At 39.2% G+C, this 26,072-nt stretch overlaps 1 protein-coding gene across 1 annotated transcript; it reads right to left on the minus strand.

Annotated features, from left to right (window-relative positions):
- Positions 1–25,747, minus strand: MCEE (methylmalonyl-CoA epimerase). The gene is made up of 3 exons (XM_039217194.1): positions 25,651–25,747; positions 17,662–17,999; positions 1–408 (listed from the first exon to the last, which is right to left on the minus strand). The coding sequence occupies exons 1-3, from the start codon at positions 25,694–25,696 to the stop codon at positions 256–258; spliced, it is 537 nt and encodes a 178-aa protein (XP_039073125.1). The 5' UTR covers positions 25,697–25,747; the 3' UTR covers positions 1–255.
- Between the last annotated feature and the right edge of the window lie 325 nt (positions 25,748–26,072).

Below are 26,072 nucleotides of genomic sequence, written 5' to 3' on the forward strand. Positions count from 1 at the left end.
TGATTTTAATAATATTCCCTAAGTATTTAATAATCAAGGATTCTTCCAAATCAGAAAAATTTAACAAATATGTCAAATATATATTGATATATATTATATGTATACATATACTTTAAAAATCTCTTTCTGCAATGTGGTTTTTAATTTTGAACTTTTCATTGATAGAAAGAGTGAAGGATTCAAAGCTGGTGTATAATTTGATGGGGTTTTCCAGTATATATTGATCGAAATTTTTAAGTTTATTGCAAATATAAATTAAGCTTGCTCCAATTCCACAAGAACACCACCACAGTCTTTAGGATGGAGAAAAATCACTGGTTTTCCATGTGCTCCTATTTTAGGATCTTCACTTAGACTACGAATCTTCTTCTCTTTCAAATCCATGACAGCTGCATTTATATTATCCACCTGAGAAAAGGAAATAAATAAGAACACATTTGAGATCACAAAAATACCAAATTTTAGTATCTTAAGACTTTGGAGAAACTATCTCCTTTAGCAGCCTTAGGCAGAATCATTCTTAAACCATCACAAAAATAAGCTTAATGCTTCCAGAGAAGTAAAAGAAGTTGCTAGATTTTCATAGGTGAGCAACCACAATGGTTAAGAATCTTCACCATTAGTAAACATTTCTCCTTATAACCTAAAAAGTGTATGTTATAATTTATAATATTTTCTTCTAGCAGTACTCTTGGTGATATTGCACATACTGTTTTTTCTTAAAAGCCCTGGGTTCTTAATTTACAATAGAGAGAAGAGGCCTACCATATAAATGGGGAAGCGATTAAAATGGTAACAGGTAAGAGGTTCTTAGCAGTTTATGACATAGGTTGTAGTAAGTACTCAAAAGATAGGAGTGGTTCCCTGGATCCCCAAACCAACCACCTGACAAACCACCTGGTTATTACTTTTGAGATTAAAACTTCATATACATGACAATCACTATTAAATTGCCACCAAAATGCTCTTCCCCATTCTGAAAAATCCAAACATTTATCATTTTATAACTCCCTTCTCAATCATTTCTATTTTCTTCATATTTACTGGCAGTCTAGGAAAGGAGCAAATGTGTTTCTATATACTTCATGAAAGAATGATTCTCTTCTACTTTAGAAAGTCATCCTCCTTAGACTGGCCCAGTTGAATGAGCATCTGACTCTGAAAATATAAAGATTTTTTTAAAAAACTTAAAAAGTTTATTTATTTATTTTGAGAGAGAGAGTGTGAGCGGGGGAGGGGTAGAGAGAGAGGGAGACAGGATCTGAAGCAGGCTCTGCACTGACAGCAGAGAGCCTGATTCAGGACCTGAACTCATGAACTGTGAGATCATGACCTGAACTGAAGTCAAATGAACCATCCAGGTGCCCGAAAATGAATAAACTTAAAAAAAAATACTTTACAGAAATACAAAAGGTGACTTATTCATTCTCCTACTAATAAACATTTAGGTTAGAAGAGAAACTTAGACCCTTTTCAATGGTTAGATGCTAAATTGGCCTTCTTTGGTATTGCCAATAGAACACAAGAGAGCTTGGTGACTGAGTTCATGGGCAAGATTCCACTGGCATTTGAAGCCATAAGCACATGCCAGGAACTGATGGATACAGATTTTTTTTAAATTAAAGCAAAATTTTAAGGGATGGAGAACCAATTGAGATATCCTACCAAAACTGAGCTATAGAAAAAGAGAGAAAAGAGAGAAGATGGAGTGACAGCAGCAATATCTGAAGATATAACTGATAATTTTAATAAATGAAGGATTTCAGTCCTCAAGTTAAAAGTAAACTTAAGAATTAATCAGGATAAAGATGAATAACACCTGTACATAGAACAGACAAATTTAATAACATAAATGATACAGAGAATACCTTAAGAGCTCTCAGGGAAAGACAATAACTACCTACAGTTGAACTGATGACAAATTCTTAATAGCATATATTTACATAAATATACACACATATACATACATTTGTACACAATTGAAGTATTATGGATGAAGGTACATGATGTCTGGAAATGGCTTCAAATTAACTTAGGAAGAGGGAAATATGATGAGGAAGGGGTATAAATGAAGATTATCCATGAATTGATAACTGTTAAAATTGGGTTTAGGTTCATGAGAGTTGATTATAATATTGCCTTTATTTTTTTAAGTTTATTTATTTTGAGAGGGAGAGATAGTGAGTGTGGAGAAGAAGCAGAGAAAGAAGGAGAGAGAGAGAATCCCAAGCAGACCCTGTGCTGTCAGTACAGAACCTGATGTGGGACTGAAACTCACGAACAGTGAGATCATGAGCTGAGCCAAAATCAAGAGTTGGATGCTTAACTGACTAAACTACCCAGGCACCCCATATATTTTAAGGTTGCCTTTTTTTAATATTCAAAAATTTATGTAAGTTAAAATAACAAGGTTAACAACTAAAAAACAGGGGCGTCTCAGTCGGTTAAGTGTCCGACTTTGGCTCAGGTCATGATCTCACGGTTTGTGGGTTCGAGCCCTGCATCGGGCTCTGTGCTGACGGCTAGCTCAGAGCCTGGAGCCTGTCTCATATTCTGTGTCCCTCTCTCTCTCTGATCCTCCCCTGCTCATGCTGTCTCTGTCTCTGTCTCTCTCTCTCTCAGAAATAAATAAAACATTTAAAAAAATAACTAAAAAACAGAACTAAAAACTGTAGCCTCTAAAATAGCAGAAGGGCATTGTCTGGGTGGCTCAGTGGGTTAAGCATATGACTTCAGCTCAGGTCATAATCTCATGGTTCGTGAGTTTGAGCCCTATGCTGACAGCTCAGAGCCTGGAGCCTGCTTCAGATTCTGTGTCTCCCTCTCTCTCTGCCCCTCTCCCACTTGTACTCTGTCTCTCAAAAATAAATAAACATTAAGAAGATTTTTAAATAAAATAGCAGAAGAAGGAATGTAAAAAAAAGCTTCTCAATCTAAAGAAAAGCAGAAAGAAGGGGAAAATAACAAAAACCAAAAAAAAGGATATGGGGATGAGCACTGGGTGTTATGTGGAAACTAATTTGACAATAAACTATTTGTAAAAAAAAAAACACCAAAAAAGGGTAAAAAGAAAATACTATATAATACAGCAGGAAATAAGTTCCAATATGGAAGACATATTAAATGTATGAATTATAAAATGAGATTATCAAAATGAATATAAAATTTAAAAAATAATTTTTATTGAATATATCTACCCAACAAGAAAAAAATTCAGCTATATGCTCCCTAGAAGAGACTTACCTACACAAAACCACAAAAGATGAGTAAAGGGATGGAAAAAAAATATTCCAGACAAATATTAACCAAAAGAAAGTTGATACAATAATATTAGTATCAGCTAAAACAAAATTCAAGGCGAAATACAGTAAATAAATAGACAGATAAAACCTATAAATAAAATGAACAATCCACCAAGATGACAAAACGGTATCGATTCTTCGTGTACCTAACACTACCTTGAAAAAGAAAAGGCAAAGGAACATCCACAGCTCTCAGTATCTGATAGATCTATCAAGCACACAAAAGATTAAGGATAAAGACAAGTTGTAAGTTCTTTGAATACTCTGGATATAAGTCCCTTATCAGATATGTGATTTGCTAATATTCTCTCCCATTCTGTGAATTGTTTTTATACAAAATGTTTTAATTTTAATGTTTTTGGTGTTATATCTAAGAAACCACTGCGCAGTTAAGGTCAGGAAACCTTATGCCTATTTTTTTCTTAAGAGTTTTATAATTTTAGCTTTTAGATTTAGGTCTCTGACCCATTGGTAGTTAATTTGTATATATGGTATAACAACTTTGTGTTTTTTAAAAATGCTGTATTGACCCAGTTCTGAGGCCCTGGCTAGAGGCTGGTCAGTTCTTGAGCAACTGATAAAAGGCCACCTCTCAACCATCTACCTTATCAGGCTCTCACACTGTGGGGCTATTAGGTACCTACTCTAATTGCTCCAGATACAGATGCCAAACAACCTCAGAGCCCACAGAATTATTCAGGTTAGCCAATCTAAAGGGAACCTATGAAACCTAACTGCACCCCATTTGCTTCATTAAGCTGCCCTCACAACTCCAGCTTGCTGTTACTCTGTCCCAAGGTGCAATCTCATGTGGCCTACATGGCAGCTTTCTGTCACTTGGAGCTCTAAGGAACAAAGAGTTTGCTTTTCATCTACCTGAGTGTCAACGATTGTCTACACTATCAAAAGAATCTTTAAATCTTATAAAATGTAAGATGTGAGGCAAGTGTTCTAAAACATTCTTTTGCATGTGGCTATCCAGCTGCCTAAATGCCATCTGTTGAAAAGACTGGTCTTTCCCCATTGGCTGGTCTTGGTACCTTTGTTGAAAACTTACTGTAGATATAAGGATTTATGTCTGACTCTCAATTCTACTACTGACCTCTATGTCTATCCTTATGCTGGTACCACACCATTTCGATTACTATAGCATTATATAGTTTTAAAATCAGGGGGTGCCTGGGTGGCTTAGTCGGTTAAGCGTCTGACTTTCGCTTAGGTCATGATCTTGCGGTTCGTGGGTTCGAGCCCCGCATCGGGCTCTGTGCTGACTGCCAGCTCAGAGCCTGGAGCCTGTTTCAGAGTCTGTCACTCCCTCTCTCTCTGACCCTCCCCTGTTCACACTGTCTCTCTCTCTCTCTCTCCTAGAAATAAAAAAACATTTAAAAAATTTTAAAAAAATAAAATCAGGAAGTGTGAATCCTCCAACTTTGTTCTTCTCTTTAAAGATTACTTTGGCTATTTGGAATCCCTTGCATTTCAATATGAATTCTAAGATAAGTTTGTTCATTTCTGCAAAGATGCCAGCCAGAATCTGATAGGGATTACGTTAACTCCATATATCAATGTAGAGAATGTTGCCTTCTTAAAACAAGTCATCTGATCGTGGCATAGAATTATCTTTTTTTTAAAGATTTAAAAAAATTTTTAATGTTTATTTTCGAAGGAGACAGAAACAGAGTGTCAGCAGGAAAGGGGCAGAGAGGGAAACACAGAATCCGAAGCAGGCTCCAGGCTCCAGGCTCCAAGCTGTCAGCACAGAGCCCAACGTGGGGTTCGAACTCACAAACTGTGAGATCATGACCTGAGCTGAAGTCGGACACTTAACCGACTGAGTTAAGTCGTCCTATCTTTCAATTTATTCAGGTCTTCTTTAATTTTTTTCAACAATGTTTTGTAGTCTTCAGAGCACAATTTCTGCAGTTCTCTTGTTCAGTTGATTCCTAAGTATTTTACTCTTTTCAATGCTATTATAAATGGAAATGTTTTCTTAATTTCCTTTTCAGATGTACGGAGTTTTAAAAAATCCAGATACATAATCTTTGCATTTTAATTAATGTTTAATCCAGTTACATTTAATTAACATTCATATATTTGAATTTGTCTACCATCTTTTTTTGTCTCACTAATACTTTATTCTTCCTTTCTTGACTTCTATTGGTTAAACATGTATTTTTTGGGGGGAAAAAAGGAAAACCAAGAAACAGACTCTTAGAAATTTTTTTAATGTTTATTTATTTTTTGACAGAGAGAGCATGAGTGGGGGAGGTGCAGAAGGAGAGGGACAGAGGATCTGAAGGGGGCTCTTCACTCACAGCAGAGAGCCCAATGCGGGCCTCAAAATCATGAATCATGTGAGATCATGACCTGGACTGAAGTCAGATGCTCAACCAACTGAGCCATCAAAGTGCATTCTCCCCAATTAAAAAAAAAAAAAAGTTTTTATTTTAGAGAGAGAAAGAGAGAGAGTGTGCATGTAGGGGAGAGGGGCAGAGGGAGAAAGAGAATCTTAAACAAGTTCTACAATCAGTGTGGAGCCAGACACAGGGCTCAATACCACAACCCTGGGATCATGACCTAAGCAGAAATCAAGAGTCAGCCACTCAACCGGCTGAGTCACCCAGGCGCCCCAAGAAACAGACTTTTAACTATAGAGAACAAACAGATGGCTATCAGAGCAGAAGGAAATAGGGACGGGGATTAAGGAGGGCACTTGTGATGAGGACTGGGTGGTGAATGTAATGTAAGTGCTGAATCACTAAATTCTACATCTGAAAGTAAGACTACACTAGATGTTAATTAACTGTAATTTAAATAACTTGAGAAAAAACCACATATTTTTGTACTTTTTTACTTTATCTTGTATTTTATTTTCCTTTGTTTAATTTTTCTTAATGATTGTTCTAGAGTTTACAATTCATATTGTAATCTTATTAGTCCATCACTCCACATATAAGAAACTTACAACAGCATACTTCCATTTGCCCAATTCCCATCATTTACACTATTGTCAGAAGTTTTTCTTCCAGGGGTGCCTGGGTGGCTCAGTCTGTTAGGTGTCTGACAGTGGCTTGGGTCATGATCTTGCGGTTTGTGAGTTTAGGTCCCATGTCAGGCTCTGTGCTGAAAGCTTGGAGTCAGGAGCCTGTTTTGGATTCTGTGTCTCCCTCTCTCTGACCCTCCCCTGCTCATGCTCCCTCTCTCTCTCAAAAATAAGTAAACATTTTTAAAAAGTTTTCTTGTTATAAACCCTACATTTAAAAACTTTCATTTAAAATAAGAAAAAAGTTATTATTTTATTTTAACCTACAAGTTTACCATTTCTGGTGCTCTGCATTCCTTGTAAAGATCTGAATTTTCACCTGGTATTATTTCCTTCATCCTGAAGGGATGAATACTAAAGATACATCCTGAATACTCCTTTAGTATTTCTTGTAGCACAGATCTACTGGACAAGAATCCTCTTATTTATATTTAAGATGTTTCCATTTCACTTTCATTGTTGAAGGATATTTTCATCAAGTTCAGAATTCTAGAATGACATGGTTTTTGTTTTGTTTTAAACTATCTTTTTAAAAGCAGTTTTACGTTCACGGTAAAAGTGAGTAAAGGTACAGAGATTTCCTATACATAGAACCCCTGCCCACACACATGCACAGCTTCTATCATTATCAACACACCCCACCAGACTGGTACATGTTACAACTGATGAACCTATACTGATAGCATTACCACCCAAAGTGCAGTTCACTGTAAGGTCACTTTTGGTGTTGTGCATTCTACAGGTTTGGACAAATGTATGACATGTACCCACCACTGTGATGTCATACAAAGTACTTTCACTGCCCTAAAAGTCCTCTTTAGGAGTAGCTCTTTATGAGTAGGCTCTGCTTACTCATCCTCTCTCTCATCTCCCCATCAGAACCTCCAATCTTTTTACTGCCTCCATAGTTTTGTGTTTTCCAGAATTCATAGTTAGATCACACAGTATGTAGCCTTTTCAGATTGGCTTCTTTCACCAGTAATATGTATATACGATTCCTCCATGCCTTTTCATGACTTGACAGCTTTTTCATTAAATATTTTAAATGTTTTATTTATTTCTGAGAGGGAGAGAGAGAGAGAGAGGAGAGAGAGCAAGAGAGAATCAGAGAGAGAGGGAGATACAGAATCTGAAACAGGCTCCAGGCTCTGAGCTGGCTGTCAGCACAGAGCTCGATGAGGGGCTTGAACCCACGAACTGTGAGACTGTGACCTGAGCCTAAGTCAGATGCTTAACCGACTGAGACACCCAGGCACCCCTTGATGGCTTATTTTTATTCAGTGTTGAAAATAATCCACTGTTTAAATGTATCAATTTATTTATCTATTCACTTATTGAAGGATCAGAGCAGCCTTTAATTTAGGACTGATTCTCCTCATTGATAAGGCAAAACCCTTCTTAATTCTCTACCCAATCCCCCACAAATTATAAGAACTTCCTTAATGGAGGACCGTGGGGGAGAAGAAGGGGGGAAGTAGGGGGGGGAGAGGGAGGGAGGCAAACCATGAGAGACTCTTGAAAGCTGAGAACAAACTGAGGACTGATGGATGTGGAGGGGAGGGGGGAGATGGGCATGGAGGAGGGCACTTGTGGGGATGAGCACTGGGTGTTATATGGAAAGCAACTTGACAATAAACTATTTATAAAAATTAATTAAAAAAAAAACTTCACTATGATAGGTAAGAACACAAACTATTCCAATTGGCATGAGCACTGTTCTAATGCTTTCAAAGGGTTTTACTCCCAACCTTAGGTAGTTTCGTCACATGTATCTTGCACTGTTCAATATTCAGATGAAGACTTTAGAAGTAACGCAGATCTTGGGAAAATTCTCTCTGCAGCTTTCTCTCTTCCTGTATTTTATTCTGCAAACTCAATCATTGTGGTCTCCTCAGACTTCAACTCCTATCTCAACTCAGGGAGACTGCTAACCTTCACTTGGATTTCCCCTTCCTACACTGCAGACTGGGAACACTCTCCAGCCAGTAAGCTGGAAACTGCAGGGCTCATCATTTCCCTTCTTTCAGGAATCGACGCGTTGTGCTCTCTGATGCCAGGTTTTTTGTTTGTTTGAGGCAAAGGGATAAATCTGGCCTCTGTTAACTCAGCTACAATTAGAATTCTACATTGGCAGGGGTTTTTGTCAGTACGTTAAAAAATATCATTACATGTTATTTCATCATTTCTGTTGTTTTTTCTCTCTCTGATAGCTTTTAAGCTTTTTCTCTTCATCTTTGGCTTTCCACTTGATCATGGTATGTTTAGGTACCATTTTTTGAATTTGCCGTACTTGGGGTTGCTGAGCTTCCTGAATCTGTGGTTCATGCTTTACCTCAGATTGGTAATGCCCTTGTAGGCTATTTCTTCAGTTATTGCTCCTGTTCTCTCTCCTCTTTTCTGGGATTCCAACTATACTCTGATAAAACCTTTGACCATGTTCTACATCTCTCTCTTATGATCTATACTGTTTGTTTTCATAGTTCTTCATCTTGATTTTGTACTCTAGGCTCTAGAACTCTCTAAGAGGATAAATTTCTGCTGCTTTAAGCCACCAAGTTTGAAGTAATTTATTATAGCATCCCTAGGAAACAAAGGCAGCCACTATATATCCGTATTGAAATTGAACAATTAAATAAATGGATAGCACATGGTGGGAGCCAAGTTTCTCACTGTTGGAATGGGCAGTTATGAACAAGCAAAGAAGGCTACAGTGATCCATGTAGTAATGGGTTAGAGGTGGAGACATCAGTATAAACTCATGAGTTCATGAGTATGCTCTATATACATCTTATAAGTTCTATTATATAGAGAAATATCTATAGATATAGATATGTATATCTATATGTATATAGATCAAAGGCCAAGAAACAGTGACATTCCAGTAGCAATAAGCACACAGAGCTCAGATCTTGGTTTCTAACACCATTCTCTAGTAAAATGAACTAGGGCTCCTTGGAGAAATGTCTGGTTCTAGGCTAGGGCAAGGAATACAGATGATGAGTCTGGAACATCTTGCAGTACAAGAAAATAAGGAAGTGTGGGAGGAAAACAAACAAAAAAGATGGGGTATATCAGAGACACAGGAACCAACCCAAAGTGCACTTCTGATAAGCTGGAACAATTTGACCAACAAAATAAAGTAGTATTGGATGACAGCCCAAAGTATAAATATACAACCTCACTGATACGAATAAATGTCTGAATCAATAAAGAAATTGCTGAATAATGAATAATTGAGTAAATAAATGGGGAAGAACAGACAAATCTTCCATTCGGAAAAATTCCAAGCAATTTATGGAATTATCAAACAGATGGAGCATAACTCTCATGCCTTCAGCGCTGGCCTCACACAGTGACTTCCTTCAAAGTTTACATTATGGAGAACGGGGGGAAAATAAAGTAACTTTACAGTAGAGAAACAGTGACATTGCCTTAGGGAGAGGATGAAGGTCAGTATCAACAGTAGTAAGTCATGCTGCTAATATGTACCCTTGATATGATATGATGTGACACTTTACCTCTATGGTCTTCCTTCCAAAAATCAATAACTCTGGTCTATCTAATCATGAGAAAAAATCTCAGTTGAGGGACTTTCTATAAAATAACTGACTGGTAATCCTCAAAAATATCAAGGTCATCAAAAACAAGGAAACTCTGAGAACTGTCAGAGGCAGGAGGAACATGAGGAGACTAAGTACAAGGTGAGATCCTGGATGGGGTCCCAGAACAGAAAAAGGACACTGGGTAAAAACTAAGAAAATCTAAATATACATCTTAGATAATAATAACATATCAGTTTGGTTCATTAATCATGACAAATGTACTATATTAGTAAGATGTTAATTTTTTTAAAAAAGGACCTAAAGTGATTAACAATCATTTGTAAAATGATTTTTACAATACAATACAATAAAAAAATTTTTTTTATTATATAAAATTTTATATTTTATATAAAATTATGATGCTAAATGATATCAACAATGAATGACATTTAATCCTCAAATTGATATAAATCTATGACAGTCAATATTAAATCTGGATAAAATATTTGTTTCAATTGTGTTTTCCCCCAATAGTAAAAACTAACTGAACTATGCAATGTTCTCATTTCGCATGGAGTTCAGAGGGTTCCTGTGTATTCTTGAGAATTATTTCAGAAAGACCTCAACTTTCATATTGGTTTAATTGACAGGACTCTTCTATTTCAAGACGATCTCTCCTTTTCCTTCTTTATTTTTTCTTGGTAATATATTACCCTTACTTTTACAAAATGATTTTAACTGTAGTTGGAAGTTTAATTTTTTTTTTCTTACTTAATAATACATCATACTGCCCACTTTTTTTTTGTTGTTCTGCTCTCCGGAAATGTCACCGTTAAATGAAACTCCCACATCTGGGAACTGGTGACATACAGATCACTGGCGGGTCTTAGCTATTCCCTAGGGTTTATCGTAAAGCCAAAAGAGAATGGAATTTTTTAAAAATCAGTATTTTCTGCCTTCTTGGTTGAAGAACAGACATTCCTCAGCATGCAAAAAATAAGTTGTCTTACTAGCCGTACAATTTTTCTTTTATAAATAATATATGCTCAATGAAAAAAGATCTACAAAAACAAGCAAAAAAATAAGTCATCTATTACGGGACTATTCAGAAAATAAAACTGCTACATTTCTTTATGCTGTATCTTAATTTTTTATTTATTTTTATTATTTTTTTAATGTTTATTTATTTTTGAGAGAGAGAGAGAGAGAAACAGAGTGCAAGCAGGGTAAAGGCAGAGAGAGAAAGGGAGGCACAGAATCTGAAACAGGCTCCAAGCTCTGAGCTGTTAGTACAGAGCCCGACGTGGGGCTCAAAGTCATGAACCGTGAAAGCATGACTTAAGCCAAAGCCAGACACTTAACCAACTGAGCCACCCAGGTGCCCCGATCCTGCCTTATTTTTTAAATAACATTTTTATCATGCGCTTTTCCCTTTCAGTCTGGTGCAGTGAGGATTACCTCCAGATTAAATCCGATATCCTTTCTGTACCTGTAATGCCATTTCTTAGATTGGGAAACATGACTCCCATATCTTCACTGTACTCATTTATTTGATGAAACACTCTAAGAAATCAGTCCTGATCCCTTCTGCTGTTCCTCCCTCAGCAATGCTCTCTTCACCCCAGGTGTGTCCCCTACACCCTCACCAGGCTGCACCTCCCACTCCACCTGAACTCCCAGTCAGTCACTATGCCACATTACCAGGCTCCATGTGGAAGCCTCCTGAGCCACTTGGGCTTGGCCACTCCTATATTAAAATCCTCCTCACCTTGCTTGAGCCCCAACCTCCTGCATAGAAATGTCCCAACGTGTGCACGCTCTTCACACCTTGTTTGGGCTCTGATTCTCTATAGCTGCTTCCACCCCATGTGTATATCTACCTCACCCTGGTCAGGCCTGGCTCCCCATATTAGGCCACCCCATGTGAGAACATGCACCACCCTACTTGGCTTCAGTTCCCCACAGTCACCATCTCCCCCTGCACTGATGCACTCCTCACAGGACTCAGGCCCTGACTTCCCATGCTGGGTGCCTCCTACACACACACACAAACACACACACGCGGTATTAATGCTTCCTTCACCCTATTCAGGCTCTTACACTCCATGATGCTCCCCCCAACCCCACAGATTCACCCTCCACAGGCCTGCACGTCCATGCTGATGACCCTCTCACTCTGATACCTGAAGCTGAGCCACCTCCCTGCAGGTAGGGTCCCCACCCCACCCTGCTCAGATACTGCACCCTGAGCTGGACCTCCCCAAGCATGGGCATCCTACTCGGTCTCTGCTTTCCCATGGCAGGCAGCTCCCACTCGCAGACGTTCTTCTTACCCGACTCTGGCCGCAACACCCTGCTTTGGGCTACTCCAGCTCTCCCCACAAACAAGGGAGTGCCCTACCTAAAGTTTTCAAGATTGAATTATACAGGATGGGAAAGAAAGGAAGGGGGGAAGGAGCCATAATTATTTTGAATACTGTTCATTTTCTCATTTGTTTTGGCCACTACAAAGCAGTATTTGGCAAAGCAAATAGGTGCACTAATCTTACTTTTAGTTTTATTTTGCCTTACATTTCCTTTTTGTTCTAACTTGCACTATTACTACTGTCCATTGTTTTATTTCTTATAAGTTGCATTTTGGTCAGTCACTCCTAATCCTCAGAGGAAAATGCAGGGCATGTGTGAATATATGAAGCAAGTGGGCCACTCAGCTATGTATCCCCAGCAGCTAAATCAGTGAAGATCGGAGTGAAACTGAAAATACTCAACAATCAGTAATAAAATATAGACAAAGACACCAACCAAACAGAATAGAAGAGACCTTATTGAGGATCAGTGTCTTGGAAGACTCCTGCTGAATGTGTTAACCCTTTAGGTGATGAATTGTGCTTGTGTGTCTGTCCACACATACGTTTGTGAGGAGTGTAGGGGTCTCAGGGAAGGGTCATTCTGGAAGGGGGATGTTACTCAGGAGGTTGAGAGCAGGAGCTGTTAAACTAGCATGGAAGCATTAAAAAATATTTTAAAACCTCAGTACAAATCTGCTGAATAAGAAAGGTGTGTACTGTGATACACCTTACTGTCTGGGCAAGTTCTTTAGAGAAGTTCTTTAGTTAAAGCACAGCCAGTTCTCCTCAATACCGGAACTATCTCCTCAGGGAGGGGCCCACAGAAGGCAGGAAGTGCACATGGGCACCATCAATACAAGCTGTGCCAGAAAACAGCTGGCTACTCGGTCCATACATAAGCAAGAGAAGACTTCCAAACTTCCTCTAGTGAAAGGCAAACCACACAAGTGTAAGAAATTCAGGCAAACCTTATAAGAAAAAATGGAAACCAAAAGCCAGCTTTGCCAGAAGAATGTTGGTAAGTGGGTAAGATACTAATCCACGTATAAGAAAAAGTACATTTTGTCTAAAATCTCTGTTAAGTCTCATGGGAATCTACCCCCAAAACCAACAGCAAACTGTACACACTGCATGTTAGCCATCTTGACAATAAATTATATTTAAAAAGTAAAATTTAAAAAATTAAAACTGTTAAGTCAACTAAGAGCTATGCTGCACGCCCATAATAGACACACCACTAAACCAAAGGTTTTATATGAGGTCTCAGTGAAGAAGAACATAAAGCATCCTTGTGATAATTACAGACAAGAAAGTCACTTCTCTGATGGGGTGGATTTGACATTTTAAAAGAAGGAAGGGCAGTAAGAAATAAATGGCTATGGGTCATAAAGCAATAGAAGATTGCGAGCATTTTCAGAAGACACCTTTCTGAATGCTCTCTATTCCCAAAACAAGAAAAGCTGAAGTCACTGGGTTTTTTTTTATGTGATATCTATCGTCTTCTACCTTATCATGCACCAAGCTCAAGTCTCTTTACATTTACAAAGGCTAGACAGGTCACTTCCTCATGCATATGAGAATACTGTTGGTTCCCACCTCTGGCTAGTTGGAAATAAAATCATTCTACAGTATTTAAAAGTTTCCCACATTTTCCTTTTGCTTAGAACACATTAGTATACTGATGGCTATATACTTTTAAAACTTGTCCATGGACTCTTTGCCGCTCCTCCCATCAAGAGGCAGGGTCTATGTCCTCTTCCCATGCAGTTGGTCAGCCTGAAAAGTTTGTTTATGACTAACAGACTGCTGTGAGACTTCTAAGGCTAGGACAGAAATGGCCATATGGTCCTGCCTGGCTCTCCTAGGATACTCACTCTGGGGAAGCCAACTGTGCAGTAAGAAGTCCAACTATCCCAGGGCGCCTGCATGGCTTAGTCGGTTAAGCATCTGACTTGGGCTAAGGTCATGATTTCATGGTTTGAGTTTGAGTTCTGTGTCAGGCTCTCTGCTGTCAGCTCAGAGCCTGCTTTAGATCCTCTGTCTCCCTCTCTCTCTGCCTCTCCCCCACTCATGCTCTCTCAAAACTAAATAAACATTAAAAGAAAAAAAAAAAAGGAAAGATGTCCGACTATCCTTGAACTACCTGTCAGCAGGTAAAGCTGAATAGGTTACAGGTAAGTGCTCCTACTGAGAGGCCAGGCTGAGCACCCAGCTGCTGGCTGGAATCAAGCACCACCTCAAGTGAGACATGTGGGTTACCCAGCCCAGTCTTCACATGACTGCAGCCTCATCCAGTATTGGACTGCAAGCACGTGAGATATCTCAAGTTAGAACTGCCAGGCAGAGCCCTCCCTCAAACTCCCAACCCACAAAATCCTAAACAAGATCAAATAGTTGCTGTCTGCCACCCCAAAGATGTGGGATAATGGGTACCAATGGCAACAGTAACTGTAATGACCGAGGAAGTATTTTCTGACCAGTTCTATCTCCTTCTGTACTTTCAGAAGGCAATTTCAGACCCACGTTGTATTAGCCAGAATAGACTATGTTATACTGTGCTAAAATAATTTACCCTGAAATCTCACTGGGTTTATTCAACAAAAACGTGTCCTGTTCAAGTATAGGCAGGGAATTTTGTTCTATCTGGTGAGCCAGGGAATCAAACCCCTGCATGTGACGACAACTTCATCTCACATACTGCTCCAGCAGGCGACACTAACTCTCTAATGTTAACATCCTGTAGCATATCCTCATTCAGAAAAAGTGTCATGCCATCTTGGCAATACCATATTTTAAAAATTACTAAGTGCAATACAGAGGGCAGTCTCCAATATGCATTCTCCTCTTCCTCCTTTTTAAAAACAATTTTTTAAATGTTTATATTTATTTTTGAGAGAGAGACACATACACAGAGTGCAAGTAGCGAAGGGGCAGAGAGAGAAGGAGATGCAGAGTCTGAAACAGGCTCTAGGTTCTGAGCTTGAACTCATGAATGGTGAGATCAGACCTGAGCCAAAGTTGGATGCTTAAATGACTAAGCCACACAGGCACCCTAGCTTTTTCTCCTTTTAACTATAGCAACAGCCAGAGTTTTAGCAGGGCACGTAACTGCCTGACTATAGACTGCACTTGCAGCCAAACGTACCATGTGACTAAGCCTGTGCGTGGGACATGAACAGGAGTGATATGTGTAATTTCTAGATCCTTTCCTTATAGGCACTTGTCCTGTATTCTCTCTCTGCTTTTCCTCCCCTCTGGGACACCTAACTTTTAGACTGAGAACAGGAAAAAATAAAATAATTCTATCTACCTTCCTCCCTCCCCCCCTCCTATCTATCTATCTATCTATCTATCTATTCATCTATTCATCTATCTATTCATCTATCTATCTTTCTATCTATCTATTAAGTCCACTTTAATTTTTACAGAGAGCAGAGAACAATGGCGGGGTTGTGTGTCATACTAACATAGCAACAACTAACTTTTCACACCTTCTCCTATTATACACCTTCATTTTATACTGCTATACATTTCCCCCTTTTAATCTGTACTTTTGAATTTTGCGTTACATTACTGAACTTCCACTATTCTTTACTTAAACTGAACTCTAACTCACATGGCAGCTTCCTTTGAAGGCATGGGCTCTCTGATGTAGGACACAGACACTGCAGTGTGGGAGAGGGAAGAGTGAATTCAAAGGTTGATGATCTTGCCTCTCATCCTGGAGGGGGTCTTAAACAAGCCCTCAAGTCTACTGAAATAAAGACCTGCAGCCAAAATTGAACTCCTAAAAAGGGTTGGGGGGAGTAATGGTTAAACAGTAACATCTTGTGGCTCCCCTACCTCAAATCGTAACTTCAGCCGATACAATGAAGGCAATCTGGCACCATGGCCAGCAGTGCAGATCCTGGAACCAGAATAAATCTGGGTTTGAACCTCAGCTTTGCTATTTACTACTAACTTTTCTATGGGTAAGTTAACTACTCAGGGGCACCTGGGTGGCTCAGTTGGTTAGGCGGTTAAGCGTCTGACTTCGGATTAGGTCATGATCTCATGGTTGGTGAGTTTGAGCCCCGCGTAGGGCTCTGTGCTGACAGCTGAGAGCCTGGCGCCTGCTTCAGATTCTGTGTCTCCCTCTCTCTCTGCTCTTCCCCCACTCGTGCTCTGACTCTCTCTCTCTCAAAAATAAACATCTACAAAATGTTTTTATTAAAAAAAATTAAAAAGTTAACTGCTTAAGTCTGTTTCCTCACCTGAGGAAGGTAAGGAAGGTGAGTAGAGTAGCTCATAGAGTAAGCCATGAAAATTGAAGAAAATAATACACATCAAGTGCCCCGTACACTGCCAAAGGATTCAATGCCAATTGTTAGAATAATTCTATTCCTTTCCATATGCTATTCCCTCTGCCTGAATACTCCCCCTCTTGTTGACCTGGGGAATTCCTTCACATTCATTATAACTCACGTGGTGCATTCTCACCTCCTTCACCTGCCCTCACTTGTGTTACTGAGAAGACACGTATGTTAATTCTCCTTATCACAGGATACTGTAATTGCTTGTTTAAATAGCTGCCCCTCCTCACTGTGGGCACAGTCCATTTCTTCTTTGCTGAATCCCACTACTCAGTAGAGTACACATTGTAGATTCTCAAATATGTTTGTAATATGAACTGAATAAATGAGAGTTCACTCTACAGTCAACCCCTTTCTTTTCTAGATTAGGAACAAGGCCTACTTATTAATTATGCCATTCTTTATAACAAAAGAATTGTCCTATCAAGATAATTTAAACTGAAGCATAATTAGTATTGGTGATATTACAAAATGCAGTTATCTGAACATGAGTATCTACAGATACAGGCTCTCTAATGAGAATATTCTTGTCTAACATTTCAAGTTTTTGTTGGGAATTGTAAGCAGATGTGATTAAAAGGTCTTAAAAATCAAGGTCAGTAATTGAAAATGTATTGCTTTTGTAATAAGGAACAAGGCATTCGAGTTTTAAGGATAGAAAATAATCCTAAGAATACTTAACATATATATGGAAATTCTTACTCTATAAAGTTTTTTCACCTGGTTCTTTGATTGCCTTGTGATAGTGAAAATAGCTGTATTCCTATTACATGGCAGGTCATGTATAATCAACAAACACTACAGCAAAGATGTAAATCTGTTTTGGCCAGCTTTGGTGGCCTTTATTGTGGCCATTAAATCCAGACTTCAATAAAAGATGTTATCATTATTATTTATAGTTTTCTTTAGGGAAAGAGAATATACTAATAGATCCACCTTTGAGTAAGACCAATATTACCATTCCCTTTAAAGAACTTAATACCAGTTTCTCCTGACAGTGACAATACGTAGTTTTAAAGAGTAAGAGACACTTTGTAAGAGAAATTGGAAACGCCAAACATTAAAATAAAATACCTCAATGCAGACATGATGCATTCCTCCAGCCTTGTTTTTCTGCAGAAAACCTGCAATTGGGCTGTTGTTTCCCAGCGGATGAAGCAGTTCCATCTTGGTATTTCCCAGGTTGACAAAAACAACTGATACTCCGTGCTCAGGAATAGGGACCACCTCGCTTACCTGGGCCCGCAGAACATTCTTATAAAACGCCGTGGCTTTTTCCAAGTCTGGCACTGCAATTGCTACATGATTGAGTCGACCCAGGTTCCACACAGGACCTGCCCCTTGGTGCAAGTACTGTGATGTGGAAAAAGCGTTTACTTTTGGAGTTGAAGTCTGAAGCCTGGTAAAAAGCCCTGAAAAATTGAACAGCCATTGATATCCTTCTTGAGAATTAATGGATTTATAAAATCAATTTTAAAACACTAAATGAATAATACATACAAACATTACTTATATACCTATCTGGTTTTAATTACTGAAATTAAACTGGTGAGCTTAATGGAAAAATGATGTCAAAATTACTCATTCTGCTCTGAAACAATGGTCTGGAATTAAAAAACTAATTGTGAGCTTTTTAGACTTAAAACAAAGATGGCATTCTTCATAATAATTTCTATTTATTGATAATACTTCAAGGATAGCTACATAGCATTACGAATGAATTGCAGGGGGCCTGGGTGGTTTAATTGGTTAAGTGTCTGATTTCGGCTCAGGTAATGATCTCGCAGTTCATGAGTTCAAGCCCCATGTTGGGCTCTATGCTGACAGCTCAGAGCCTGGAGTCTGCTTCGGATTTTGTGTCTCCCTCTCTCTCTGCCCCTCCCCCATTCACATCTTTTCTCTCTCTCAAAAATAAACATTAAAAAATTTTTTAAAAAATGACTTGCTATTCTCTATTTTTCACAAGGGGTAAGTTTGAAGCTGACAGTGACACAATACACATTTAATGATAAGAACAAGCAATTTTCTTCTCTATCTATAGCCAATTTTTTGTCTTATATTCTGTAACATGTATTAAAGCCATGTCCATTACAGTGCTTTTTAATGTGTGTTTTTTTTTTAATGATTATTAAAGAAAAGACCTCATTGTTGGAAAAAAGACAAACAAACAAGAGGATCCTTAAATTTATGACAATTCCCTCTGAGACCAGATTTTTTTTGGTTTCTTTTTATAATTTTGAGGGATGAGAAAAACTGCTTCTGAATGTGAAGAAACTTCTTTCATTACTGTTTCCCCAGTTTCCAAAATACTGGACTTTAAGAGCCGAATTCTCCCCAAATGAAACTGTATACGTATTTGAGGTCTAAGAATAATCTTGTAAAACTACACCACTTAATTAAAAAAAAGTACAAAATAGCAAATTGAAGAACACATATTCTAAACAATTAGGTTTAGTTCTTCATGGAAAATATTTTAAGTAGTACTTAGTATTACAGAGCTTCAGCTAAACATAATTCCTCCTTACTGAAATTTTTGAGAACAGGGAAATTAAAGTGATGCTATTGAAGACCATAAACCTTGTGGGGAAAGGCAGTCTCGTATGTGTCTTTTAACCCCCACTCAGCCACAGAAGGATGAAAAGCTCCTTGGCAAGAGATAAAGAGCCCACATAGCCTGTGTAGGTTATCACGTTGTGCTGGGAATATCTTTCCCTCTTTCAGGCTCAATGAGTGCTCTTTCGTCTCAGCTTAACATGTGTGCATCATATGGCGAACCTCACTGTTATGCGGTCCTCCGAGGAGAGGGGACAGGGTTATTTGTACTGTGGCACAAGAAGGATGTGCACACTGTTCTGCACTGACCACTGGGAAAGATTCATTGGTAATAATGGACCAAACCCACTATTAAAGGTGATCTTGCCCTGTCTCGTTTCTATGTAAGTGAAGCATTGTTCCATCGAGTGCTTGTGTTTTCTTTGGCGACTCTGATACCAAGATGCAATGGGCAAAAGTGTTTAGAGTCCTCCGCTGGGATTGGTAAACAGTGCATGGTACTCTGCTTGACAAATGTGATGCATCACAGGTCAGAAGAAGGCAAAGTTCCCCCTAAGATAGTCTTCTGGTATGCTCAAGCCTGTAATTATTGATTACTGAAATATCCAAAGGTTGTCATTATTGATAGGCTAACAGAGCCCAGTTCTATGAACTCACTGTATTATAAAATTCAAGTGTATTCCAACCTAGTAAACACACACATAAATGTACAACTGAAAGTAAATTTCATGAAAAGCATACCTAATCCTCAATAGATGTGATGTGCTCTGATAGTTCCTACTGTTGTACTTTATTTCAGTTTTTAAAAAATTCTGGTACTACCTACCAAATCACTACCTTGTAAGTCTGTTTTATATTTGGTGTAAAAAGTACAATACAGTGACAAACATGTGTAACAGGTGCACAACAAATTCAGTCATTTTTATTGTTACTGCCATACAATAATTGTTTGCTGAATGGCATGCATAAACTGTCTCAAGGACACAATGGTAGTGAATTTTAAAAATGCTAATAACCGGGCACCTTGGTGGTTTAGTCAGTTAGTGTCCCACTCTTGATTTTGGTTCGGGTCACGATCCCAGGTCATGGGATCGAGCCCCACACTGGGCACTGTACTGGACATGGAACCTGCTTGCGATTCTCTCTCTCTCTGCCTCTGCCCCTCTCCCCAGCTTGTGTTCTCTCTCTATAAAATTAAAATTTTAAAAATGTGAACAACCAAAAAAATCATTGGTCAAACTGCTCTTTCCTTCTAACTCTACTATCTGTGCATTTTACAATGAAAGTTCAATACAGAATGTATCTGTATTAAAAACAAAAAAAACAAAACAGGGGCACCTGCGTGGCTCAGTTGGTTAAGTGGCCGACTTTGGCTCAGGTCATGATCTCACGGTTTGTGAGTTCAAGCCTTGCATTGGCTTCTGTGCTGACAGCTCAGAGCCTGGAGCCTGCTTTGGATTTTGTGTCTCCCTCTCTCTCTGCCTTTCTTCCATTCATGCTCTGTCCCTGTCTCTCAAAAATAAATAAACATTTTAAAAAGTTAAAAAAAACAAAAACACACACACAAAACACTATAGACAGGGCCAATGAGCTTTAGAATAAAATAGACGTCAATAAGTCCTTTGCTCTGTGAAATTTTAAGAGTATGTCAAATACTGAGTCTAGGTATTTCTGAATTGTCCTTAGCAGTATTATCTCTACAGAGATGGGGGAACTGGTACTTCCTTGCCAGGCATCCTATTACTAGCAATGGGACATAGAGAAATATCAAAGGAACAAATAAGAAGATGTCCAAACAAAGGTGAAGTTTTATATATTATACTAGTTTGTTTGGGGACATTTCAAAACCTCTGGCACTGAAAAGGAAGTCCAAACAAGTCATGTTATTGGAAGCCTTAGCATAGCCTATCTTTTTTCATAACCACCTTATAATTCAGAAATAGGAGAAGAGGAAAAATTTATTGGAATGACTGGCTCTCTTTCCTTTTAATGGAATATAAAATAAATCTTCATTTTACATTAGGAAAATAGATAATAACATATTTATATAGTGTAAAAGTCAAGACTTTGTGGCTATACAGGCTTATCTTATCTCCAGAAATGTAAACTAGTTTGAAAAAAGAAATATCTGGGGTGCCTGGGTGGCTCAGTCAGTTAAGCGTCCGACTTCATCTCAGGTCATGATCTCACAGTTTGTGGGTTCGAGCCCTGTGTTGCGTCTGTGCTGACAGGTAGCTCAGAGCCTGGAGGCTGTTTCAGATTCTGTGTCTCCCCCTCTCTCTGACCCTCCTCTGCTAACACTGTCTCTTTCTCTCTCAGAAATAATAAACATTTAAAAAATTGAAAAAAGAAATATCACTATATTGGTTTTATTTGGTCCTTAAGAATGAAGATAAATACAGGGATGCTGCTAAGAATTCAATAATTCAGTTTCTTTAAAATAAAGGGTTAAGAGGGGTGCCTGGCTGGCTGAGTCAGTATAGCACATGGCTCTTGATCTTGGGGTTGTGATCGAGCCCCATATTAGGCATAGAGATTACTTAAATAAATTTTTTTTAAAATGAAGGGTTAAAAACATAAAAATGGCCAAAAAGCACATAAAATCTTTAATATCATAGCCATTAGGGAAAAGCAAATCAAAAACATAACAGGATACCATTTCATGCCCACAACACAGCCTGCTGATGAGGATGTGGAGAAATGGGAATCCTTTTTTTACATTGCTAGTAAGAAGGTAAAATGATAGAGCTGCCATGGAACAGCTTGGAAAACTCAAAAAGTTAGATATACAATTAGTATATGACACAGAAATTCCATTGCTAGGTACCTAAAATAATTGAAAACATAACTTAAACAAAAACTTGGACACAAATGTTCATGACATCACTATTCCCTAATAGCCAAGCAATGGAAGATGATTCACATCCATACAATGGAATATTATCCACACAATGATATGAAGCAATGATACGACATGGAGAAACCCTGAAAACATTATGTGAAGTGACAGAGGTCATAAAAAGTCATATACTCTATGATTCCATTTATATGAAATAACCAGAATGGGGAAGTCCACAGAGATGAGAAGCAGGATAGTTGTTGTCAAGAGCTAGAGGGAGAAGGGAATGGGGATTGACTTTAATTGGCATGAGATTTCCTTTTGGGGTGATGAAAATGTCTTGGAATAAATAAAGGTGAAGGTTGCACAACAGGATAAATGTAATAAATGCTGCTCAACTGTACATTCAAAAATTTTATGTTATGTGAATTACCTTAAAACAACAACAGGATGATGCTAGCTAAGTCTATGGGCAAAATGTGAAATCTTGTAGACCAAGCAAACTGGGGTAGGAAACATGGAATAAAGGAATACCATGATATAGATCCTTGTAGACACTTAATAAAAAATTGTTTCTGAAAAGTCTGTGAACCTTTAAAAATTTATACTTCCTCCTTTGTCTTTGGCAACTTTTATTTTATTTTAAAAGGTCTCTTTTAAAAAAATTATTATTTATTTTTGAGAGGGGGGAGGGCCAGAGAGAGAGAGAAAGAGAGAGAGACTGGGAGACAGACTCTGAAGCAGGCTCCAGGATCCGAGCTGTCAGCAAAGCACAGAGCCTGACGTGGGGCTCGAACTCATGAACTGCAAGATCATGACCTAAGCTGAAGTTGGACTCTTTAACGACTAAGCCACCCAGGTGCTCCAAGTCTTTGGCAACTTCTAAAAGATATTTTTATTTAAGGTTGCCCTCCAACTGGTAGGAATTTACAAATCTAGTTTTAGGTTTCTCTGTCTCCCATCTCAGAAAGGCACAACTGCATTACTTTGAACTCTAGAATGTGTGCTTTGTGACTATTCCACATAGTTTCACAATAAACTACAACGTACAAATATATGAATAAATGCATCAGCTATTTAAAAATAGGAGTGTTAAAATCCAATAGGATCGCAAAGATCGGTATCTACAGTTATGAAACAAATGATACCCACATATCAGGAATCTGATACACAAGAAATAAAGGGGCGCCTGGGTGGCTCAGTCAGTTAAGCGTCTGACTTGGCTCAAGTCATGATCTCACGGTTTGTGGGTTCGAGCCCCACATTGGGCCCTGTGCTGACAGCTCAGAGTCTGGAGCCTGCTTCCAATTCTGTGTCTCCCTCTCTCTCTGCCCCTCCCTGCCTCAAGCTCTGTCTCTCTCTGTCTCAAAAATAAACAAACATTTTAAAAAAAAAAAAAAGAAAGAAATAGATATGTTACCAAATCCGGTGTGTATGTTAACTAAATACTGTTAGTGCCTTGCCATAAAAATGACACTGCATTTCCTTCCATCCATTTATTTCAGACAAGTTTTTCCAAATATTGGCTCCAAATAAGGAAAGGTTTAGCTGCAAAGGTCTATACTCAAATGTATTAACAGTTCTTACTGTTTAAAGACATTGTATGTTAAATTTGTACATAAAGTTTCACAAAATTGTGAAAAATCACTTGTAATAAGCTCTTGCTAACATCTTATTGAGGTATAATTTATACACTAAGGTTCACCCATTTGAAATGTACAATTCAATGTTTTCTTGTATGTTTTCAAAGTTGTACAAACTTTACATAATCTAATTTAGAGCATGTAGTAAGATTTTAAGTCTAGACTTTTGTATATCTCGTTTGAGAAGACATAACACATTGAGAAAGCCAATCATCAGAGTGCCTTCAAGAGTGCCTTCAAGTTGGACACTTCCAAGATTGTCCCTCCTTGGATATTCTTGTTCAGCCCTAAGGTACCACACAGAGTTTCCTTATATCTCACAGTTACTGTTTTATCATAGTTAATCATTCCTTTTACTAGATTTTCCCCATGATGGAGTCCAGGGTGGAAGTGCTGGCTCCCACAAGCCTGGGATCATGACCTGAGCTGAAATCAAAAGTCTGACACCCAACCAACTGAGCAACCCAGGTGCCCCCAAATGGCTTTCTAAGAGATAATGAGAGATGACTCTGTCTCATAAGTTTTTTTGCAAAGGGTTTCTTGCAATTGTGTGTCAGCTAAGATGTTGCTTGTATTTCACCAAGGAGAGGAAGGATGGGCTAGGAAGGTGCGTTATTACAAGAACCTGAGAATCATCTATTAATCAGATTCATTTCAACAGGCTGTGCTCAGCTTGTTATATTTTTCCATGTATACATACCACCTCTTTAAACTTCTAAGTGCTGAAGAAAACTAAAACTATAAAGATGCACTTCTTTGCATGTGGCTGGCCACTTAGCCCTGGTGACTTACCATGATAAATGTGAAAGAAATATTGTGACTGGTAAGAAAGACTACAGTGATCAATAAAGAACTGGTTCAGTTTGAGATGGGACTTCAAAGGAAGACTAGAATTGTAAGTTGGGACACTGAAAGCACTATCTAGCAGAGAGGTCTAACATTAATTATTAAAGGTTCACCCCCTTCAACACTTTCTGAAGGTGCTAAGCTGAAGGCTTCAGAGCAAACATTCAGGAGTAACTCTGAAACATTACCACTTGGCACTCTTCCTAACAGGGAATTTCAGATTAAGGGAAATAGTGGCCCTCTGATGAAGGAGAAAGAAGAGAGAAAGAGAAGAAAGTGGGTGGTCTGGGAGTCAGAAAACTTGAGTTTCTGTCATTACTGATTCTACCCAGCCTTTTTTTTTTTTTTTTTTTATGTAGATGTAGAGGACTCATGGAACCTTCCAAATCCGTCTGCCTTTTATCTTTCCTGTTTACATACAAGATAATAAATATTAGTTCACAAAAGAAAAAAACACTTCTTTGGTATTTACACAGCTGACCTTCAAGTGTTCCCAGCAGGATACTGGAAGTACTTGGGAGTTCAGCTTACATTTGTTTTTTTTAATTTTTTTAATGTGTTATTTATTTCTGGGAGAGAGAGAGACGTGTGAATAGGGGAGGGTCAGAGAGAGAGGGAGACACAGAATCTGACGCTGGCTCCAGGCTCTGAGTTGGCAGTCAGCACAAAGCCCGACGTGGGGCTCGATCCCACTAACCGTGAGACCTGAGCAGAAGTCGGATGCCTAACTGACTGAGCCACCCAGATGCCCCTCGGCTTACGTTTTATAAAGGGCTTGCCCTTCTTTCTGATTTCTCCCCAATCTCTTAAGGTGCGCTGTAAACTCACTGTCCCTCTGCCATTTACTTCATCTACTTCTGTCCCGGCCTTGCTGTCGGTCCCCTTGGGCAAGTTCCCTGGCCTTTTTGGGAATCACCTATAAAGAGGTCAACGTCAACTGCACACACTTCCCAGGGTGGCGGTGAGAATCCAATACTATATGGAAACCCCATGCTAACCTGAGATGTTCCTGGGAGATACCTCCTGCCTACAGTGCTGACAGCGACCGCGGAACGCGCCTCCTAGGGGGGTACAGAGTGCAGTGGATGTGGCCGCTCTAGCCACCCGCCGCCTCCTCCAGCCCCCGGCCTCACGTCCCGCGCGCCCCACCCCCGGCGAACCCCGGCCGCGCGGGGTATTCACCTACTGCGCCCGCAGCCGCCGCCGCAGCCTTCGGTAAGCCCGCCATCTTGGGAAGTGACCCACTCTTTCTCGAGGTGCGTCAGAAGCGGAAAAGGCGCTCAGCTGAGGGGTGGGGCAACCCGACCAAGGGAGGGGCATACGAGGCGAGGGGGCGTGGCGAGTGTCGCCGTGTTCTTGCGGCGCTGTAGAAGAGGTTGCTGTTATTTGAAGCCCGTCGGTGCATCTAAAGCAGAAACTTAAATGGAGATGCGTCATCCCTGTGAGACCCACAGGACTACGAAACAAAGTTTGAAGAAAGTTCAAAGGCGCTAGAACTGATCTGTGGCCCAGTGAAAGCTCTTGCACTGACACTGGCTTTGGCAGGGTGTGGGTCCGGAACTTGTGCGCGGCGGAACCTTCGCCTCCAGGGTCTAGGTTGCGCA

The sequence above is a fragment of the Hyaena hyaena genome, unplaced genomic scaffold (genome assembly GCF_003009895.1).
Source record: "Hyaena hyaena isolate Hyena2069 unplaced genomic scaffold, ASM300989v1 scaffold_670, whole genome shotgun sequence".
Lineage (NCBI taxonomy): Eukaryota > Metazoa > Chordata > Mammalia > Carnivora > Hyaenidae > Hyaena > Hyaena hyaena.